This window comes from Python bivittatus, unplaced genomic scaffold, assembly GCF_059951505.1.
Source record: "Python bivittatus isolate LINGU-HERP-01145 unplaced genomic scaffold, Pbiv_v1 ctg000480_np1212, whole genome shotgun sequence".
Classification (NCBI taxonomy): Eukaryota; Metazoa; Chordata; class Lepidosauria; order Squamata; family Pythonidae; genus Python; species Python bivittatus.
In genome coordinates this window covers 28,641,121-28,663,724 of record NW_028277075.1, presented here as the reverse complement: position 1 = coordinate 28,663,724, position 22,604 = coordinate 28,641,121, and the positions used below count along the sequence as shown (strand labels likewise).

Sequence of the window (22,604 nt, the reverse complement as noted above, 5' to 3'; positions counted from 1 at the left end):
AAGTTTGACCATGAGAAGCTGTTAAAGCAAAAACTTTTTAGGTGGTGTAATTATTGAGTTACCAAACAAAAATTCTTTAGCTTATTTATATATTGTTTCAGCTACTGATTTCCTCCTGGCAGTGCTAAGAGAGAAGTTAAGAGGAAGGAAAGAAGGACTGGATTATTACAAGATTCTCTTCGCTCAACATGCTTGTTTCAAAATAAGTGAGTATAACATATTCGTTAGCATAATTGTTATTTAGTCAAGCTTCTGTAATTCAGAACAGAACCATTCTAAATCAATAGAACAAATGCATTAAACTTGAAGATCCATAGACAAAACCACTACCTTTTAGGGTTTTTTCCCCCCAATATAATTTTGTTTTTATATTCAAACGTTTAAAATATCTGGGACCCAGTTTGAGTATCAAGATATAAATAGTTACAGGAACCATTTAGACCATTATTTTTGTTGAATACAGGAAGAAAATAATTTCTTTGCACTTATTATTAAGGCTAAAATATGTGATAAAGGAGAAAGGTCATGTTTAACATTGTCAGTTGAGTGCAGCCCACCTGAGTAAGGAATATAATTAAAACAGAAGCATTTTTTAAAAAAAGATAATTAATTTTTATCTTTACCTATATGTATTACAGAAAGAAATATGTAAATTGCTACTAAACAATTCCTCACTTATAAAGAAAAGTTAAATAGACTAACTGAACTTTTAAAAAGTCATGCTACCTCTAATCTCAAACCACTTGGTTACAGGGACTTAAAATGTACATTACTAAGTCATCAATATATCTTCATGTCAAGACATCAATACTGAGTATTTTGAGTATTTCCCCAAAGTTTTTAAAATACAGCAAGATATGCTTTATGGATCTCATTATGTAATGAATAAGAAATGAGACCTGCAACAGAATATTGCAGCATGAATAATTTCTGTTTAAGATTCCAAATGCAATATTCTTCTCCATAATATACCTGCAGTTAAACTTCTATGTTCAACCTTTGCAGATTTGTTTCTGAGAAAGCTACTTAAAACATTTTTAATATATATTTCTCCAAATCTGAAGCTTTCCTAATTTGCCAATCTTGTGCACAGACAATGCTAATCATATAATGGAAGTGATTATATTGTAGCAAATGCAGTTATGACAGTGTTATGTTTGTCTTTTCCTTGTATTAATTATTATCCTAAATTCTACTTAGTTCAAAGCATATTAATCCAATATATTTGTCCATAAAATTATACCCTTAATCCTACTTTAGCTGAATTCTCTGTTTTTTAGTGGGTAAAGATATACTTCTGCCAAATTCAGAACAAATACAGGCATCCAAAGCCTCATGAATCTGATTGTTTCAAGTATGGTATATTCTGAAACATTTCTTCTGATGGATTAAATATAATTCAAGGGGGTTTCTGCCAGTTTTTAACAGGTGCTGTTCCTTCCCACCCACGGCTCTCATTTACACAGTATACATATTATAGCCAGATATGTAAGACAGAAGCATGACTTTCTTCTAGAAAGAGGCAAAGTAACTGACATACTAGCTGGCTTCTCAAGAACCTGCACAAGTGGTTTACAGTCTTGACTATTAAAATCAGCAGATATTCAGAACTATCTTTGTGTCAAAAAGGATTTTGTCAGATCCAACCTATCCCACACATTCTTACCTTCCATCAGTCTGGTGAAAGGTTCTGGGCACGTTGAAGGAATAGGAAGGGAAAGTTTATTCATAGCAACACCGTATGCTACTGCCAGGCCATCAATTCCTCGAAATGGTACTTCCCCAGTTAGCAGTTCCCAAAGCAATACCCCATAACTATGAATAATACAAAACAGAAGTTTAATAACTAATGTAGTAACTTTTAGAACCATTCTCTAACAAAAAAATTTGGAATCACTATTTTCTTATATATAAAAATAAATGTTCTAATACAATTAAGCTACATGTACCCATGGAAAGAACATCATTGGGGATAAGTGAATGGGGTTGCTTTCAGTTAGTCGTCTTATGAATGTAACATTTAAAAATGTGTTTATTTGGAAGAAGTTTTTATATGATCATTTAGACAGACAGTGATATCAGCGCTCTAAGGAAGATTTCTCATACCTTAGGAATTCTAGGAATATAGTTTTTCAGTTGTATTATAATTTTAGCTCAGTCTAAGACCCCTGTTGCCCACTTATTTCAAGCAATAACTAAGGCCTCAGTCAAATCAACCCAAGCTCCCTCTGAAATCCAACTGGGTCCATTAGGTGCTTGCAGTGAACTAATCAAACAGGTCCTTCCTCTCTGTAGTGGTGAGCAGTGATCTGGCTATCATAAGTAACATCCCTCAATTCCAGACCATGCTACCACTGCCCCAATGTAAAAACCATATCTGGTGTATGTCTCTCCCCGCACCCCACCATGTGTAATGATCTGGGTCATGTCCAGGGTTGCCATGGCAGCCATGAACTCCTGAGCTGCTTTTGACTCCGCATCCAAGGAAGGCAGATTGAAGCTCCCGGGTTCATAAGCCTGGAGACTAGCACTACCAGCCCGGCCACAGCAACTCAGTGAGGAAGATAGCTATGCTTCAGGGAGGCTGATACAATTGCAGCAGTCCAATCTGATCTCTAGAATCCAACTTGATGGACAGGCCCCCATATCTGGTTATCTATGAATCACCACCTATGGAAACCACAAATCTCCCAGATGGTCAAAGCCACTCTCTCACCCCTGCTTTGGGATTACAGCTATCACATCTGAAACCTGGCTGAGTACATTCCCAAAAGCTCCCCCCCCCTTTGATGTCCAGCCTGGCCTCAATAATACATATCAGGTCAGACTTCTCATCAATATTTAAATGAGTTTAATTCAGGATACAGATGGCAGTCCCCCTTTAAAGAGCAGATCTGTGAATACAGCTTATTCTTGGATGCATGGCTACTGCTGGATTTGCAGGTGGAGACTGGCCAGGAGAGCCTTTGATCAGCTTTGGATGGGGCACCAGTTGTGCCCCTACCTGGAGGGAAAGGGCAATTGTAATTCACACCTTTATCATCCCAAGACTAGAATAGTGCTGTGTGTTTTATATAGGGATGCATTTGAATATTACTCTGTACTGATGCTAAATTGGGTGCTGTTTTAAGATAATTTTTGAGCCTCAGGAAGAAAAGAGTATTTTAAATAATGGCAAATAAAGAACAGATGGGATGTTTCAGTCTCCTCTCTTAAAAGAGACATTAATCTGCCAGAATCAGAGAGAAAGAAGTTGAAGCAACTCGCTGAGACACTGCCTTAGTGTTTTCACTAATAAATGAGGGCTGGAATTTTACTTCTTCAGTTTCCAAGATTCTATATCCTAACCTTTTTTCCCCCTGGCATTAACTTGATTAATGACACTGAGTAATCTTGTCTCCTTAGTCACGCATCGCTGATTAAGGGTTTGACACCTTCATTGATTCCCCAAAGCTTTCAGGGTACAACTCAAAGTGTTGGTTTTAAGCTATATAACCATACATGTTTTGGGTCTCAGGTACTTTCAGGATTGTGTCCTCCTTGTAGAACTGCCTCCTCCATATAGATTTACCTATTCTGTGCACTCATCCCAACTGGGGGTACTTAAGGTTCCCCATTAGAGTTGTGCTACATTTTGAAACTGAAGCCAAAAAGGTGCTTCAGTGCAGGTTTGTGCACATGCCATACCTGTTAGCACCTCTTTAAAGAAACTGTGTCTTTAATGCTATATAAGCTCCTGGAAGCATTTACCTTCCTATTTTTAAGACAACTGGTATCTCAAGAGTAGTGAGGAAAGCTAATTTTTTTTTATGTAGCAATCCATTTTACAATATAAACCTAGCATAATTTAGAAAATTGGAAATATCATGTTTGCTACAATAATTTGACTGCAAGCTTTAATAAATTTAAAACAGATCAATCAATAGTTGGTGGTCTGCCTACAACTCATATTCAACAGGAAGTAAAAGCCAAAAAACTTCCAAATCTATATATACAAATTTAGAATAATATCTGCAAAATGAATGTGTGGATTTCATAATCCAGAACAGATATACAATATTAACATAAGGTTTGGAAAATCAACAATTGGGGGTTCAGTGCAGGAAGAATATAGTATTAGAGATGATGATCACTTATAAAAAAAATTAGTGTTAATAAACATACCTCCACACATCACTGCCTTTAGAGAACATGGAGGAACGGATAACTTCAGGAGCCATCCAGGCATATGTTCCAGCTGCACTCATTTTGGTAGTCTTATGCCATTCTCTGGCCAAGCCAAAATCAGTGATCTTCAAATTTTTGTTGCTCAGGTCTCCATTTTCCACTCTTTCAAGTATCAATACTAGAACACAATGTGAGAGAGGGAGAGAAAGAAGAGTTGATTTATGGTCAGTGAAGATACAATCTGTACTTGTTTCTCTCATTAGAATGTCCCACTATTACAAATGCCTAAAGATTAATTGGATCACTATCTAACCAGTGTCATTCCTGATAAGCAAAAAGATGACTTAGAACTAAGTGCCAAGTATCAGAATACTAGATAACATCCCTATGTATTTTTAAGCTAAAAAAAATGATGCAGGGATGGAAGAACACAGAAATGTATACTAAAACAATTGAACATTGCAAACTTTTTGTCAACCTTACTTGCTAGGGGTAGTTATTAAGATGGACATTAAAGACACTTAATTTTGAAAGATTGTTAAGAAAAGGCATTGTGCTTTGTTTTCAAAAGCTACAGAGCCAGAGACTCTCCTACCTAAATCTATTTACTTTCCCTACAAAGTCACATTCATTTAATTCATCTAAAACAGATACCCTTAGGTCAGTCTTTGATCAATCATTTTTAATGAGATTAACTGCATGCAAGACAATTTATGCTGGATCAGATCAAAGGCCATCTAGGTAAGCCCACAATGGGCAGAAAGGCACCAGTATACATTGCACAGTATAACTTGAAAAAAATAAGAGTCACAATTGAATCTATGAAATTGGGGAAGTCTCCTGACCCTGATAGTTTTCCTATCAATTAGTATAAAACAATACACACAGATACACGTGTGCTTAGACATAATCTCCTGATGTTACTTGAGGGATTACCTGCCTCCATATGTGTCCGCCCATCTAATGAGGTCAGCTAGAGAGGGCATACTCCAGTCCCTTCAATTAAGCAGTGTCATCTTTGGGACCTGGGGAGTGTGCCTTCTCAGTGATGGCTCTACCCTATGGAATGATATCCCTCCAGAGATTCATATTGTTCCCACCCATTTGACCTGCAAACTGTGAAAGATCTTGCTGTTCTCCCAGGCATTGGGTTAGGATGGCGGTTGAGTCCCTTTGGTTTAGTTTTTTGCTGTTTGGTCTTTTTTTATTCTGTCTTCTGGTCAGTTGCTTCCTTTTTCTTGATATACTTTGTTTTCCTTTCATGTTTTTATTTGTAAGCCTCCCAGAGTTGCTATGGAGTTGGGTGGCCTCAAAATTGAAATGATAAATAAATATTGTGAAGTACTATGTATCAAATATTTTCCCTTCATTTCATTTTAGAACCTTTGATTTATGCAATGAGACGTTTGGAACATATTGAGGTTAGGGTTAAGGTTAGTCTTGATAGTTTTATCCCCCATGAATTTGCTGTGGCCAGCAATACACCCTATGGTAAAAAATCTGAGGTTTGATTGTTTATGTGTACCTCCTTTTAACTGTCTTTAATTTCTCACCATTTAGCTTTGTCTGTGTTCCATATTCTAGTATTATATATATAAAAAGGAGAAATCTTATTACTTTCAGTTATATGCCACTCCATTTCTGGAAATCCTTCTTTCTTCACACTTCCTTGACACCATTCTATTTTTATGCATCTCTATTATGTTCCTCTTTATCTTGCCTTTAAAAAAAAGGCTAACCACTGTGATTTTTCCTATAATGCTCTTTCCCTGTAATTGCTTTAGTTGTTTTTCTCTGCATCTTTTTGAAATGCAAGAACCAGACCTATGTAGAATATTCCAAATGAAATAATGCCATAAAACCATATAAAGGCATTATAATTTTCAAATTTTTATTTTTGAATATTTTCTAATGATCATCAATGTGGATTTTGTATACACACTAGCAATGCTTTCTTCTACCTATCCATCATAAACTGAAAATACCTTTCTGGGTCATTATTTACCAACTCAGCACTTATCAGCTTATAACTGAAGTTGAGATTTTTTTCTCAGGTTGTATTACCTCACATTTCCTTACAATGAACAACATTTAAATAATTTAGTAGGGTCAGCAAAATTGGCAACCTTGATGCTTATAAAATGATGTGGACTTCAGGATGAAGAAGTAAAAAAAAAAAATGACTGCAATAATATTGATGTCAGTTTGTATCAAGTTATCTGTATTCCTGCTTTCTATTCTTTAGTCAGTTCCAGAAACACAAGGTATCTCTCCTTTTATTCAAGACAAATATATCTGCTCAATCTTCATCAAGGACTTTTGTGAAAGCTTTCTAAAAGTTCAGGTAAATATTCTATTGAAGGGGTAGATGGCTTGGGGTTCTCCAGATATTTTGGATTTCCATTCCTAACATCCCCAGTCAGAATTTCTAACAGGAAAGGGTTATGGAATTGTAATCCAAAATATCAGTTACCCACCTGGATCTACTGGCTCTACAGTAGCCGCTTTCTGGTCAAGAGGTTAGTTTTAGGAAAATGTCATTGAATAAATGACTGCAATTTCACACTTCAATTCTTAAAAAATTCTCAAACTGATACTATTTCTGAATTATTTTCACCTTATCAGTAAGGGTTGGCCAAAGTCACATTTATACCTGTAGATTAATTTGAAATTTGGTATTATCTGCCATAGCAATTCTGTAGAAGAATATGCCCCATTTGAAGTTTATAATCTGAAACTATGCCATAAAATACTAAGTGACCTTATCTCCAGTACATTTTTCTGGCTTTCCTACAGAGTTGTATCCACAGATTATCAGTGGTTGTCTCTATTTAACCTGGGTTCCATTATGCTCTCTACATCTTTGTGTGTGCCTTTGAGTCAGTGTTGACTCCTGGTGGTTGCCTAGACTATTCCTTGCAGTTTTCTTGGCAAGATGTTTGGAAGTGGCTTGCCACTGCCTTCTTCCTAGGACTAAGAGAATGTGACAGGCCCAAGGTCACCCAGCTGGCTTCATGCCCAAACCAGGACTAGAACTCAGTCTCCCAGTTTCTAGCCTGGTACCTTAACCACTACACCAAATTGACACACACACACACACACACTCTCTCTCTCTCTCTCTCCATCCATCCATCCATCCATCCATCCATCCATCCATCCATCCATATTCCCCTCTAAATTCTATTCTCCAATGTAGCTCTTAAACTTCTATTTGTTAGCATATAAAAAAATATAGCATTACGCTAATTTCTGGAAATGTTAAAGCCATACAAATACAACATGCTTGGGCATGCTTTGGAAACGATTTGAATGAGGTACATTGGAAGGTGCCACAGCAGTGCAGTACCTCTTTAAAGCTGCCATGTATTTTTTTTTCAGGGTTGCATGTGAGCCTGAACAAAAATGTGGCTGCTCAAAAGAGATAACTCATTAAAGCACCCATGTTTTTCTAAAGTAGAAAGATAGCAATGCTAGCATTACTATTACATTCAATTGGATTGCAAAACAAATTCCACGGAGCTTAAATTAGAAAAGCAATTTCATACACTGCAGGACACTAAACATTTCCAGGTATTTATTCATGGAACACACCAAGCATATTTTTCTGCAAGATGGTAGCAAGGTTTTTATGCAACATAACCTTTTATACTTCTTGTTTCACACCTGCTTTGAATTCTTCCATCTTTTATAAAGTGAAAAAAGGCTGTTCAGAACACACCAAATCAGGAAAAAACTGACACATGAAAGAACAGAGAAGTTTGTGTCAATATAAGCAAAATGCCAGTTTTTAGAAGTCTGTGAAGACAATAACAATGATTAGAAAAAGCTGGAAAATTGAAAATGAAACAGATTAGATTAGGTTTCATGTCAAAAATTATTATTCCATGAGCCTTGGTTTTTCTTCCTTTTACAACAGCATTTCTATAGAAATGAATGCTTTCTATATTTACTAATCTCATTTCAGAGTATATGAACTGAATATAAGAATTGCTTGGCTTTACTATCCTATTAATGATTTCTTCTATTTTCAAGATTTGTCTGACAAAAATATGAATATTTGATTCCCTAGACTTCAGCAACATTTGTAACACAATTGTCTAAAATAAAATAAATTCAATTAATAAACTTCTGATTGTTTTAATAAGATATCCAGCATGATAATTTTCTGAGCAAACCTAATTAAACTTTTCATGTTCCTAAAATAATAGCATGAATAAAATAAAATGGTATACAGTATTTATGTCAGTTCAAGTTACTCTTTCTTCTACAGTGTTCCTTCAAAATCTATTCTAATGGATTCCTCAAGTACATGAAGCACACTCTGAAGATGCACAGAGATGTGAAGGCCAAAACCAACCGAAACCAAATAAATACCCAGAGTTTTCTTTTTTTCATTTCCCCCAAGGCTTTAAAAAAATCTATCCATTTTAGAAAAATTAAAATTACAAAGTATTTCCTATTACTTCATTTTAAATTACACAAAACTATTAAGATGTGAAAGAAATTTGTCTGGGTTTGAACAAAAACAGATATAGAATAAATGAACATGTAAAATAATAAAGAAGTTTGCCTTACGTTTCCAGACAATTAGAAATCTATGATCAGAAATCTTAGAAACCATAATACAGCACTTTGGCTTCATAAAAAGAGTCTGATTAGATCAGTTTTCATATGGCAAGATGTGTATTCTGACTCTTGGTTCCCTCTTCTCCATTTTCTTGGGGTTTTTTAAAACATAAAAATCAAAACTTTCTGTATTGGTTTGATGCAAAGAACGCAACATTAGCCCAGAATCCACTGGAGTTAGGCAGCCAATAATTTAAATAAATAAATATATTCAAATTATATCTTTCTTTGTTTTAATACAGTGTTGAAGATTACTTCTACTTCCAGTCTTAAGTTTTTCTATGCTTTTTTCTCCTAAACACGTTAAAATAAAGAGATGCCCTGTTTTATAGTCAGCAGGTTGTAGTTCCATTTGTAGCAAAATGTAACATTTAAAGAGATTTAATCAACAAATATACCATCACCAAATGTGATTTAATCAACAAAACAAATTTAATCAACAAATGTATAATTTATTATTTATTTTATTATTTTATTATTTAATAAACTATAGTTTTCAGCATTATGCACCACACATACTATTATAAGCACATCAAGGTATACATAATATATTACAGACTTTATATATGTGAATGGTGTTAAAATTAAGTATCACATATATTTTATTTTACCAAACATTTACATTATTTCCATTGTTGCAAAATGACACAGGAGCAGCAATGGGCTTAAAGTAGGGAAAGCTCAATTGCATAAATCAATGTTGACTTGTAAAACATTGCATTTCACCTAGTGACTAAATCTGCAAAGTATGTTATAAAAAATGAGCACTTCATATATATCATTTCTCCCCAAATCTCTTTTTTTTAATTTTTCAGACCCAAATTATATGGTCATCCCAAAAGCATTTAGATGCTTAAACCTATTTATTTAGTTGAGACATTTCTAATTTATTTGCAGCTATGCCACAATGTTTTTATATGCTACAAGATGAGTGTTCTGGATTGAGAACTAGCTTTTTGAGTACCATATATGAGGCTACACATTAAAAGTAGGTGGGGTCGAAACAAAAATATATTTTGTTTTGTTTTGTTTTATTTTATTTTATTTTTAGGTAACGCAATTATAGTTAAATATAGTTAACATGATTATTCCATACCTATATATTTAATAATTTTCTCTTTCCATCACATTAACAATTAGAATTTGATAAAAAGTTCTGGAGTTTTCTGGAAATTGCCCTCACATATGCTTCTGCAACTTCAAGAGCAGATCCACGTACAGCACTTTGTAGTAGTCAAGCTGCAAGAGGACTAGGGTACGAGTGACTATCTGAAAGGCCCCCCAATCAAGGAAAGGGTACAACTGGTGCATCAGATGTAGTTGTGCATAGGCCTTCTTAGCACAGCTGACACCTGCTCTTCAAGCAGGAGCCGCGAATCCAGGAAGACCCCCAGGTTGCACACCAACCTTGAAGGGGGAAGTGCTACCTTAACCAAGGTCAAAGATGGAATATCCCCAGATCTGGGGTGCCCAAACACCCACAACCACTCATTCTTGCTAGGATTGAGTCAGAGACAGTTCCTCCCCATCCAAACTCGCACAGCCTCCAGGTACTGGAACAGAACCTTGACAGCCTCACTTATATCTCCAGTTTAAGATATAATTGGGAATCATCAGTGACCTCACCCAGCGGTTTCATGTAGATGTTGAAAAGGAGAAGAGAGAGAGTAGAACCCTGTGGCACCCCATAAAGGAGGAGCCTAGGGAACGATCTCCCCCCCCCCCCGCCCAACCAACACCAACTGGAACTGGGCCTGGAGAAAGGAAGAGAACCACTGTAAAATGGTGAAATCCCTATATAAAGAATTTGTTTGCAAATGACTGCTACAGAGTCAGGTAGAAATTCATTTTATTTTATCTATGTTTTCCTTAAGAAGCTCAAAAGGATGTATACAACTTTACTTTTATTCTTACAGTCACCTAATAGCTTAGGCTGAGTACAGAGGGAACTGACCATGCAGGAACTGAACTTGGGTAACATTTGTTCTTGTATGTCACAAATTACTACATCACTCTACATAAATTTTTCTTCCCTACATCCTGTGATCTTTATGCTGTTAAACACCTCCAATTACTGTGATATGTATTTTTAAAAAGTAAATGCAGGAGTATCACCACACAATTAACATATCTACTATCAGCACACAAAATTCACTAACTTGAAAAAATAACTGGCCAGGAACTGGCCAATAATTGATCAGGTTCTATCTATTTTTGTTAGATATAAATTTGATGTCACAATTTAAGAAATTCACAATTCTACAGAAATAATTTGATTACAAAGTTAAAAGTCTTAATTTCAAAACTTAAAAATAAATCTAGTTACCAGACAGCAAATACACTACACTGTGAGAGAGAGAGAGAGAGGAAAAAACCTATCTACATCACTCTTGTTATTGCCAATAACATCCAAATAAGCAAGAACAATTCATTTCCCTGTACTTCTTCTTAATCACTTAAGGTTTCCCTTCATGTGACAGAACAAACAATCTGGTAAATATGTCATAAACAAAAGCAACAGAAAACAGTTCTGTCAGCAAAATCTCAGGATAGAGGAACAACTGTTAGCAGAAGGCAATATTCTGACAAAAAAAAAGTCTGGTTTTCTTTTATTTCTGTTTTTGCTCAAGCAGTTTCTTGGGGAGAGGATTAGTGTGAAATTTATATTCTTCTTCTCTATTCATCATTTCTATACACAGGTTTATAGGCCTGGAAATTTGGTTTCTAACATTTCATCAGTGCTATCAACCTCCTCATATTTAGCTGATCCCACAATTTTCAGATACTATTTTATGCCCAATATTCCTCCAAATATCCACTTACTATTGCTGGACTTCAGATCCCGGTGGATAATAGGAACAATTGCTTCCTCGTGCAGATAGTTCATTCCTTCAGCAATCTGGACAGCCCAGTTCACCAGAATGTCTGGTGGAATCCTTTTGCCAGACAGCACTCTATTTAATGAGCCTCCACGGGCAAACTCCATAATCAGACAAAGGTTTGGTTCCTTTAGACACACACCTTTAAGGGCAATTATATTGGGATGTTTTAGCATAGCAAAGAGCTTGGCTTCTTGATGGACATTCTCAATAGCTTCACTGATGTCTTCATCTGGATCATAGCGAGCTGCCTTGACAGCAACTTCATCTCCAAACCAAACTGCACGGTAAACCTTCCCAAAACCTCCTATGCCAATGATTTCCTCCAGAATCAGCTCTGAGAAGTCAACCTCCAACACTAGGATACAAAAGGAAAATATCTAAGTTCTACAAAGATTATTTACACAGTAATTACTGTCAGCATCATTCATTTACTAACATGATTTAACCTTGACTTTTTAAGATAAGGAATTGCTGAAATACTTACCTAGTGCAAATATGAGTCAGCTCATTTTGCATCCTTACCACTGCTACAAATACTCAGAAAAAATATATTAAATCAATTTTGTGAATGTGTCTGAAAAGACAGATTTAATTTAAATTAAATATAATTGAATCATTGCTCAGAAAAACTTATTTTAATTATTAAAATCACAATTTAAATTACTTCCCAGGAAGATGTCATTTATCATCATGTTCTAATAAAATTGCAATATTGTGCCTGAAGAATGAAGATTTTATTACGGGTGGACATTTCATTTTTAAAAGGTAGATGCATGCTTGCCAATCTTCCTGATCTTTAGTGGCCTGAGATCTATGGCTTCAACCTCAGAATGTTCAGTAATGACAATGCAGGATATGGAATTCTGGGCTTTGCAATCCGCCCAAGTGAGGGAAAACAATTTAAGGAAAACTGGACTATGCATTAAGAAGCAATTGTTTATTCTATTTTTTCCAACTAATTTTAATTTAAATTAGAATTATTATAATAAATAAAACAATCAAAATAAAGTAGCATTGCTACATCTTGGAAAATCACAACACAGTGAACCAACTCTACAGTATTTCTATTTATCATGGATATCTGAAAGATACTTTTGCCACAATGTGCTAGATCATCCTCAGATCAAAGGAGCATTCACTTACAATGAAATAAATATTTTCCAAGACAGCATAAATCTATTATATTCATGTTTACTTTCACTTTTTATTCCCCTTCCATCCTTTGCATTTATATTTACTATAATCTCTCCTTTTCTGGATCCACTTCATCCCCCCATTCCCCAATTCTACATTATTTAATTTCTTTGACTTTCAAGGATGCGTTAAATGAGAGAGAGGGAGGAATACATTCTTGACTGTGCTTTTACACCATCTGCAGATTTGATCAGCTCAGTTATCTCTTCTCTCCATATTGTGCAATTAACATGTTGATACAACTTAATTAAAAGTTACTATTACATTCACAAAGATACCTTGGAGCTAGGTTCATTTTTAACTGTTACCTTAAACATTTTTTAAAAATAATCTACCCTTTATAAAAAAAGTTTATTATAAGCTCTCCTACATAAAATTTTCAGGAAAGAACAGAGCATAGAACAAGGATTTTTCCTTTGCTACTGATCATATATTCCAACTTTGTGCTAAAGACTTCCTGAAATAAGAAATACTGATGAGAACATATTTCACAGATATAATTGATATATACAGTAATATATATATATATATATATATATATATATATATATTCATTCATCCATCCATCCATCCATCCATCCATCCATCCATCCATCCATCCATCCATTCATATAACCACTATCTTAAAAATCCCAACATGCACTTTGGTTCTTTTTCACTCATTCTTTATAGGTATTGCATTCAGCCTAAAGAATTAGGCTAACACTACAATATATGACATTGTTAAGTATCCCCTTTAAAAGAGAGAGAGAAATTATCAAGGTTCCTTATTACTCTTTCAATATGAGAAGCATTTGAAATATGAAACACTTATAAAAACTTTAAGGTGAAAGAATATTTTTTAAATTGGCCTAATGCCACACACATTTATGACATGCAAAAGTTGTAACATAACATAGTACATCTACTGAAAAGGATGGATTGTTGTTGTTCAGTCGTTAAGTCGTGTCCGACTCTTCGTGACCCCATGAACCATATCGCGCCAGGCCTTCCTGTCCTTCACTGCCTTCCTGAGTTTCCTCAGTTTCATGCTCATTGCTTCAGTGATGCTATCTAACCATCTCATCCTCTGCCGTTCCCTTCTCCTTTTGCTTTCAATCTTTTCCAGCATCAGGGTCTTTTCCAAAGAGTCCTCTCTTCACATTAGGTGACCAAAGTATCTGAGCTTGAGCTTCATTATCAATCCCTCCAATGAGCAGTCAGGGTTGATTTCCTTTAAGATTGACTGGTATGACCTCCTAGCAGTTCAGGGGATTCTTAAGAGTCTTCTCCAGCACCACAGTTCAAAGGCATCAATTCTTCAGCGCTCAGCTTTCTTTATGGTCCAGCTCTCACAGCCATACATTACTACTGGAAAACCACAGCTTTGATTATGCGGATCCTTGTCAGCAAGGTGATGTCTCTGCTTTTTAATATGCTGTCTAGGTTTGCCATAGCTTTCCTCCCAAGGAGCAAGCGTCTTTTAGTTTCATGGCTGCAGTCTCCATCTGCGGTGATCTTGGAGCCCAAATAAATGAAGTCTGTTACTGCTTCCATTTCTATCCCTTCTATTTGCCAAGAAGTAATGGGTCCAGATGCCATGATCTTAGTTTTTTTAATGTTGAGTTTCAAGCCAGCTTTCGCACTCTCCTCTTTGACTTTTATCAAGAGGCACTTAATTCTTCTTCACTTTCTGCCATTAGGGTGGTATCGTCTGCATATCTGAGGTTGTTGATGTTTCTCCCTGCAATCTTAATTCAAGCTTGTGATTCTTCCAGCCTAGCATTTCTCATGATGCACTCTGCATATAAGTTAAATAAGCTAGTCTAATTTTGTTGAGGAACTCCTAGGTAAAGAAAACAGTATAATGAACAGTCTATTTACATTTTAATTTATTCTATTATTAAGGCTCAGGGCTACTTACATCGTAAAGCCACAGTTGCATGTCTGGGTTATACAACTGTATTGTATACTCCTTGTAGTGCTATCCTTGAGAAACCTCTGGAAACCTCTGGACAGGAGCCCAGGCATTACACAACAGAGTTATATCAGCTGCATTGGATTTTAGTTGTTTCCAGTCTAAATTCGAAGTGCCACTTCTTATCACTAAAAGTCTAAATAGTTTAGTTGATGGCTGGATACCTGATGAATTATATCCCTCTGCACAAATCTATTCATATGCTAAAGTCACCAGGAGAGGCTATGCCATGTAAGATGGGGACACATGATTAGATGCTGATGACAATGAGATTGAAATGAAGAAGCTTGCTAACCAGAGAGCTCAGTTCACCATATAATACATGTGTGAACATCAGAAAGGGCAGGTTCACCATACTGGTGATAAAGGAGATACCTTATGGCATTATAATATTTGTATGTTGAATTATAATATTCGTATGTTCTGCTTTTCTGGCTGATATTCTACAATTAATACTGTAATTCAATCACAAGAATATATCCTTAATTTTTCATAGGAATTTTATAAACATGCAAATAATAAAGACTATAGACTACTGTTCAAATTATGCTCCCAAATAATTCCAATGAAGTTCAAAAGAAGATTGTATTTATTTATTTATTTGATTTATATGGCTGTCTACCTCATATACAGGACTCTAGGTGGCCAACAATTAAAACAATACAAAAACAGAATAAAAACACCACCACGAGTTATAAACATAAATAACATAAAAATAGCAGCTAAGAAACTCATAGCAAGCTTCCCTTTATACTGCCATGCTGGTATGAAGAAGTACCATTTTGTTGAGAAAAAGGTCAAAATTTAAAAGTAAAAATAATTTAAAATGCATTTGTGTTGATGTACAAGCCCTATATCCCACCCTTGACAATGGAATATTGGGAAGATAGGCCAATAACCTTTCCAATATTTTTTACTGAACCATTGGCTACAACAGCAAGAAGTAAATGCTGCTTCTCAAAACCCAACACCTGTCATCTTGTTCACCCCTGATCTGGATTCTTGGATAAACAGTGTGATGACTAATTTGCTGAGGACAGAGAACGATTTGACCAACTTTAAAAGAGTAGACAAATTCACTTACAACTGACAGTGAAAACATTAAAGTGGTAGGTAGCTTCTGCCTTTAGAATCAAATGTCTACAGTAAAGGAACCAGCAGTCAAGAAATCTGCTGGCTATATTAATATTAACCCCCAAAATTCAAGTGGCTCTTAAAGAAGAATGGCAGCATATTTTGCTGAAAGAAATCCATATGGAAAGAAAAACCTAACAAGTATGCAATGCATTGTGACAGTTACTACAACTCATGCAGTCCATCTAATGAAGAGCTATCACTACTGAAATATCAGTGAACAGAAGCAAAAAGCAGGATTCTGAAAAAATCTGGAGGTTGAGTCATGACAGCTGGACTTCTTTTCTTTTGGTTTGATACGTATCCAGTTGGCATCCAGATAATTCCACCTGGATGACTGAGAATCTTCATCAACAGATTCTGAAAAAACTTTAGAAGTCCAAATAGCCATATGAGAACTTAATGTTAAAAGACATAGAACTAGGATAGTAATTTAGGATTTTTAAGTTTAAGTAGAAAAAAGAAACCGCAGAAATTACAGCTCTGAATTCCCTATTTAGAAGACTTAGAAATGCTCAAAATTCCTGTATGTCCTTCACTAAGTGATTTGAATGAATAAAATGTTCACTTAAAATTACTGTTGTTTTCAGGTAACGTATCATAGAACATAAGGATACTTAAATTTTGTCAACAGAAAATTAAGGTTCTGAATGGGTGCTGAATGGACAGCTCCTTTGGTGACAACATTATAAAACAGTTGCTAAAAGAAGCAGAATCAAAGTATTCTCAACAGCAATCTGAAGCATATGATTTTTATAGAGTAAATAGCCTTTAATAATTACTGTAATTCATAAATTATATAGAATTTTTTTTAAAAAATGGTTAAGAGAAGAGCTATCTCCCTTACTATTCATTCATGTAACAAAAAGCAGGGGAATTCAAAGTTAAAAGTCTTTAACTTTTATCCCATATAAGTCATGAAGATGTTTTATCATTTAACAAATTTACTTCTGTTTAGACCATGTATGTGTATGTATGTATGTATGTATGTATACGCGCGCGCACACACACAGATGTATATGTATATTTAGGGACATACAGACTTTACTCCCAATACCATAGTGTTCTCAGCTGTATAATACTGGTTAAGAAAAAAAGGCAATATAAAGAATATACCCTTGTAACAGACTGAATGACAAAGGCTACTCAGTGCAATTCCATAAGCATCAAAACTGCCTTCATGCCAAATCATCCTGTATGGCTATGCTAAATTCTCCAGCTTTTATCATTTGGTTGTGTTTTCCATCAATTATATTACTAAGGTAGAGATTTAAGCTCCTGTATTTTCCTTGTTTGGGTAGTCACAAAGAGTCTGGAAACCAAATACTTATTTCTGAGTAGACTTTTGATAGCATTTCTGTAGAAGAAAAGAACAGCAAGATTATACTGCATCAGAAAGTATTGTTTAAATATAACTTAAGGAAATACACAAGTGGTGTAAGAAGGGACATTATTTATGGAGCTTGGCTTCTATGCTCTTATTTTATATTATGTATTTTATTATTTTTATCTGTTTTATAAGCCACCCAGATTATAAGCCATCCAACCTTATGTGAGTTGGATGGCTATATAAATAAATGAATAAAATTCCTGTAACTTAACTTTCATCAGTTGCAGCCAGGTCAATTTTAAATATGCAAGAACTGAATGGCTACAACGGAAAACAGATGGCTTTATACCACTGGAAAAGGCTACATATAAGATTCTATTTTTTTCCCTAACACATATTGCCCTTTAATTATACCTTGCATGTGTCCATTCAATTATAATGCTACTACTAACTGCTCTTAAAGCGGCACTGATGGAAAATCTGTGCATGTCCTTTCCTACAGCAAGGGAAAGGGAGAGGGAAGAAGATATGGGTTTTACTTATTGCTTTTTTCTTTAGGACAAGATGCATCTCAAAAACAAAATGAGGCAGCAGTGTTAAAAATTAATGTACAGTCTCCTTTTTCAGATTATTCTGTTTTTTTCTTGTGAGATGGAAATACATTTCCCATATACTGTATTTTTTAATCTCTATTTTTTCATGCAAATGTTTAAGCCATAAGAATAAATTAATTTGCAAAATCAGAATTTCAAAAGGAAAGAAAAATGCCAGGTCTAGCATTCTCTTGCAAACATCTTGATTTGGGCAATAAAGTACAATAATAATCAAAAATTATTAACAATTCCATACCAGACAAGCTACAACTTTGTACTGATCTGTAATGCTAACACAACACATTTCAATTCCTCTGTGGCCACCTGTTTACAAGCAAAATAGTACAAAAGTAGTCTGACAGAAAACTTCATGAAACAAAAATCCAGATGAAGAACATAATGGCCCTCTGGTGTAGATTCTAAGCAGAGTGAGCAAAAAACTGGACTGTTTGTGTGTTGAGACAGTAAAACCAAAGGAAAAAGAAGGGGAAATCATAGAAGTCTCTGTCAGTTTGGGAAAACCAGTGGACACTGGAAGCTTTATACCTTTGTAGTAAGAACTGCTGAAACATCCCCATAATGAATCAAAATAATGAACATAATAATCTCACTAGTTTACTCTAAACTAGTTGAAATCTAAAAAGTTGTAAAATTTCAATTTTTCTTAACTGCTTTAGAACAAATTATCTTTATTAAACAGCCAATAAAAGAAATGTGGAACTGAACCAGGTTACTATTATTTGAGATTTAAGAAAAACACGTTAGGCATAAGGAGAATGGAAGTTACAAAGGAGAAAAAAATTGGCCAGCTTAGCAAGTGAAAGTGTATTGCTGGAAAATGTTTATTATTATTATTATTATTATTATTATTATTATTATTATTATTATTAAACTTGTATGCCACCTGACTCTCAATGATTCTGCCCATTATTCCTGAGTGCAATTTGCAGAGATGCAAGTTATACAGTTCCAGTAGTAATGTATGGCTGTGAGAGCTGGACCATAAAGAAGGCTGAGCGCCGAAGAATTGATGCCTTTGAACTGTGGTGCTGGAGAAGACTCTTGAGAGTTCCCTGGACTGCTAGGAAGTCAAACAAGTCAATCTTAAAGGAAATCAACCCTGATTGCTCATTGGAAGGATCGATAATGAAGCTCAAGCTCAGATACTTTGGTCACCTAATGCGAAGAGAGATCTCTTTGGAGAAGACCCTGATGCTGGGAAAGATTGAAGGCAAAAGGAGAAGAGGACGGCAGAGGATGAGATGGTTAGATAGCATCACTGAAGCAATGAGCATGAAACTGAGCAAACTCAGGGAGGCAGTGAAGGACAGGAAGGCCTGGCGCAATATGGTTCATGGGGTCACGAAGAGTCGGACACGACTTAACGACTAAACAACAACAACAAGTTATACAGTAAAAATGTAATTAGACTGAATTACATGCACCTGGTCTGAAGCACTCGGACATTAATTATTTTATCTAGAACACAGAAAAAGGGGATGGGGAAGAATATACAATTCTCAGAGTTCACTGGTGTTGGGATCAAGAAAGAGCGAAAGGGGGACGGTAAGCATCAATGGGATAACATATAGCCACGCCCCTTCCTTAGAACCCTCCGGAAGTATCTGATTGTCTTCTGCATCATGTAAGCAAGAGCACGTCTTTGCAGTCTCATTAAGATGGGAGAAATGTCATCCCTGGATGAAGTTTCCACATGCAAGTCAAGTGTGTCACACTCCTACTGAACTGACAAGCACGCAGCCTACATGCAGGACCAGCCTACCCTCAGCAAACTTCCTCAGCACAAGGCAAACCGCTCCTCTGTGTCATGTCGCTGACCGGCAAGGGGGGCTTCCCAGTGGTCGTCTGCATGGGCTCATGCATGGAAAGAGTGAGGGAACGCAGCCTCTCCCAAGAAGCCCCAACGTCCCCGGGGTATTGGGCCCGGCGTTTAACACTGGGCGTCCTCCTGAACCGCCACCCGGCCCCGCGCCCTCCCTTCTTACACTGTATGGCCGGACTCGGAGGGTAGTGGGCCTGGAGATCCGATCTCCTCCCTTCCTGGAGGCAGAGGCGGCGGCCGCTGGTGCTGCCCCCGCTGCTGGTCACGTAGTTGCTGGGGAAGATGCCGACGCGCTGGTCAATCTGGCCCGTCCACCAGCCTTCGTCGCCAGATACCTGCGAGTCCTGCGAGAGCACCTGCACCACGTCGCCGGGACGCAGGCTCAGCTCGTCCTCGCCGCACGCCTCGTACTCGAACACGGCCGTCCAGAGGCCGGCCCCGTCGCCGCTGTCGCCCGAGGCCGCTGCTTCCGCCTTTCCCCAGGCAGGGCTGGCCACCGCCGCCGCCGCCGCCCCCTCCCCTTCAGCCTCCCCCGGCAGCGGGGGGTGAAGGGGGCGGCGCGGGCTGCGTGGGAGGAGAGGAGGAAGACGGAACGGCTCCTCCATTAGGGGGGAGGGCTGCCCGCGGGGGAAGCTGCCTATAGCTCATGCGGCTGCCGGCTCCCGATCAAGCTCTGGGGGAACTCCGAGACTGGAGCCGCGCCGCAGCCCTCTACGGAGAAGAGACACCGCCCAGCAGCCCCTCCGCAGCCCCATCGCGCTCCGCCGCGGCCGCCGACCGCACATCCTAAGCCACCTGATTGACCGGCAAGCTTGGGAGGGGGAGGGGCGTCTAGAAAACCCCGCCTCCCTGCCCCGTTATCCCTGGGCTCCCATTCGCTGTTACAATAGTCCTTCAAACTCCTCCCTTACCTGATTGAAGATCGGCGGCGCCTTAACAGCAGCCTACCTCCCCGTAGCCTCTCCGCCCCGTTTTTTTGCTCAGCTGTTTCGCACGCGCTTAAAGTCGTCCTTCCTATTGGGCGGCTCCGCAACGTTCCCCTTGGATCGGATTTAGCGTCACTGCGGGAGCTGAGATTCTGTCGTTGCTAGGCGAGAAGGCTGCCCTTTGCCTTCAGCGCGGGCCAGTGAGTTCTTTGCGTGTGAATGAATGGGCGTGGATCAAGGGGGAGAAACAGATTTCCTGATTCTGAAGAGCGCTTCTTCGCTTACTACTCACTAATTACGGGGTTCTCCGGTTTATATTATACTGTACGGTATTCTGAAGTCTCAGTTGCGTCTGCTAGACGTGCAGAACGGCCTTTTGCTGGTCTTTTCTTTTTCAAAGCAGCTTTGTAGCCCTATCGGAACTGTGTGCCCCTTTCCTATTCCAGGCACCCAGGTGGGACTACCTGCCTTTAAAAAACTGGTCAGAAACTTGAGCTGGAGCAAAATGTGGCCACCCATATACTGATGGGAGACAAGTGACTGGTATGTGAGCTAATCGCATTGATCAATGTATTTCCAAGTCCAGTTTACAGTGCTGACTTTAAAAACAAAGAGTCTGGTCACTATTCTCTGGTTGCAATTCAATTGTATGTACCATCCCTAGAGAAATTTTGTCTGTGAGGAATGTAACAAATGTAAATAGAGAAATGTATCCTAATAAAAGTGCATAGATATTCAGCGGCTATGTTTGAAGGGTATGATGATCCATAGTTAACCATGGTTTACTTTAATCAATTTTCTGAGTTCTCCTGACACACCCTTCCTAGCAAGCTTCCTTCCTTCTTTCTTTCTTTCTTTCTTTCTTTCTTTCTTTCTTTCTTTCTTTCTTTCTTTCTTTCTTTCTTTCTTCCTTCCTTCCTTCCTTCCTTCCTTCCTTCCTTCCTTCCTTCCTTCCTTCCTTCCTTCCTTCCTTCAACTGCCCATCTCCCCCCAATGGGGGAACTCTGGGCGATTCACAATAAACATTAGAACATAAAATATATAAAAACATAAAACCTTAAATTAAAGCATTATTAAAAAGAAGAAGGAGAGACCAAGAGGATGAAAAACCTGAGGTTGAAGGCAGAGGCCTCTATGGGGTTAGCCATCCCCATGCTTGTATTCTCACCTCACCCAAGGCCAAGTGGCAGAACCAGGTCTTCAAGGCCCTTCGGAAGGCCAGGAGTGTGGGGGCTAATTGCACCTCCGGGGGCAGGATGTTCCAAAGAGAAGGGGTTACCGCAGAGACGGCCCGCCTTCTGGACCCTGCCAGTCGAAGTTCTTTCACTGAGGGGGTCCGAAGCATGCCCTCTCTGTGTGATCTTAATAATAATCTTAAATACTGTACAAGCAAGATTGCTGCCTCATGGTTAATGCTACCATGGCATTTCCAGCCAATGTAGTAATTTGTTTCCTGAAGCAGGAAAATAATGGTTGAAATGCTCAAGCTAAGATAATCTCAGTGGAATACTTTTCTGGGTGCCTAAACTGCTTTGCTAGTTTGTGAGTTATCATACTATGCAAATTATTGTATATAACTTCCATGTTGAAAACCTAGCCAAGTATGTGTTAATCAATAAATCATGATTAAGCATCCCATGGCTTAAATGGACAAGCCATCAGCAGCACAAGCCAGAGTTTGGTTTAGAGAAATCACAAAGACCTTTAAATTCCTGTGATTTAGACAGGTCACATGGGAGAGGAATGTGACTGAAAAACACAGAGAAAAACAGTGGGTGATTCTGTTTGCATGGCACTAAATGACAATTCAGGCACATATTAGCTTAGCATTATTTCAGTCCTACTGATGTTCATGATTAACTGTATTATATAAATCTGGAAGAATCAATAAACAGTGGGTGACTGTAACAGTGGGTGACTAAACCAGAGAGACAGAACTAAATTACAAACCC

The 22,604-nt window shown here is 37.5% G+C and overlaps 1 protein-coding gene across 2 annotated transcripts in view; it reads right to left on the bottom strand.

Annotated features, from left to right (window-relative positions):
• MAP3K9 (mitogen-activated protein kinase kinase kinase 9) overlaps positions 1-20,503 on the bottom strand; it is a 39,913-nt gene extending 19,410 nt beyond the window's left edge. For both annotated transcript variants that reach the window (XM_088145580.1, XM_088145581.1), the window contains exons 1-4: positions 19,890-20,503; positions 11,617-12,030; positions 4,165-4,345; positions 1,667-1,815 (exon numbers count right to left, since the gene is read on the bottom strand). In XM_088145580.1, coding sequence (XP_088001706.1) covers positions 1,667-1,815; positions 4,165-4,345; positions 11,617-12,030; positions 19,890-20,331 — 1,186 coding nt within the window. In that variant the 5' untranslated portion in view covers positions 20,332-20,503. The remainder of the gene's footprint in view (positions 1-1,666; positions 1,816-4,164; positions 4,346-11,616; positions 12,031-19,889) is intronic.
• Between the last annotated feature and the right edge of the window lie 2,101 nt (positions 20,504-22,604).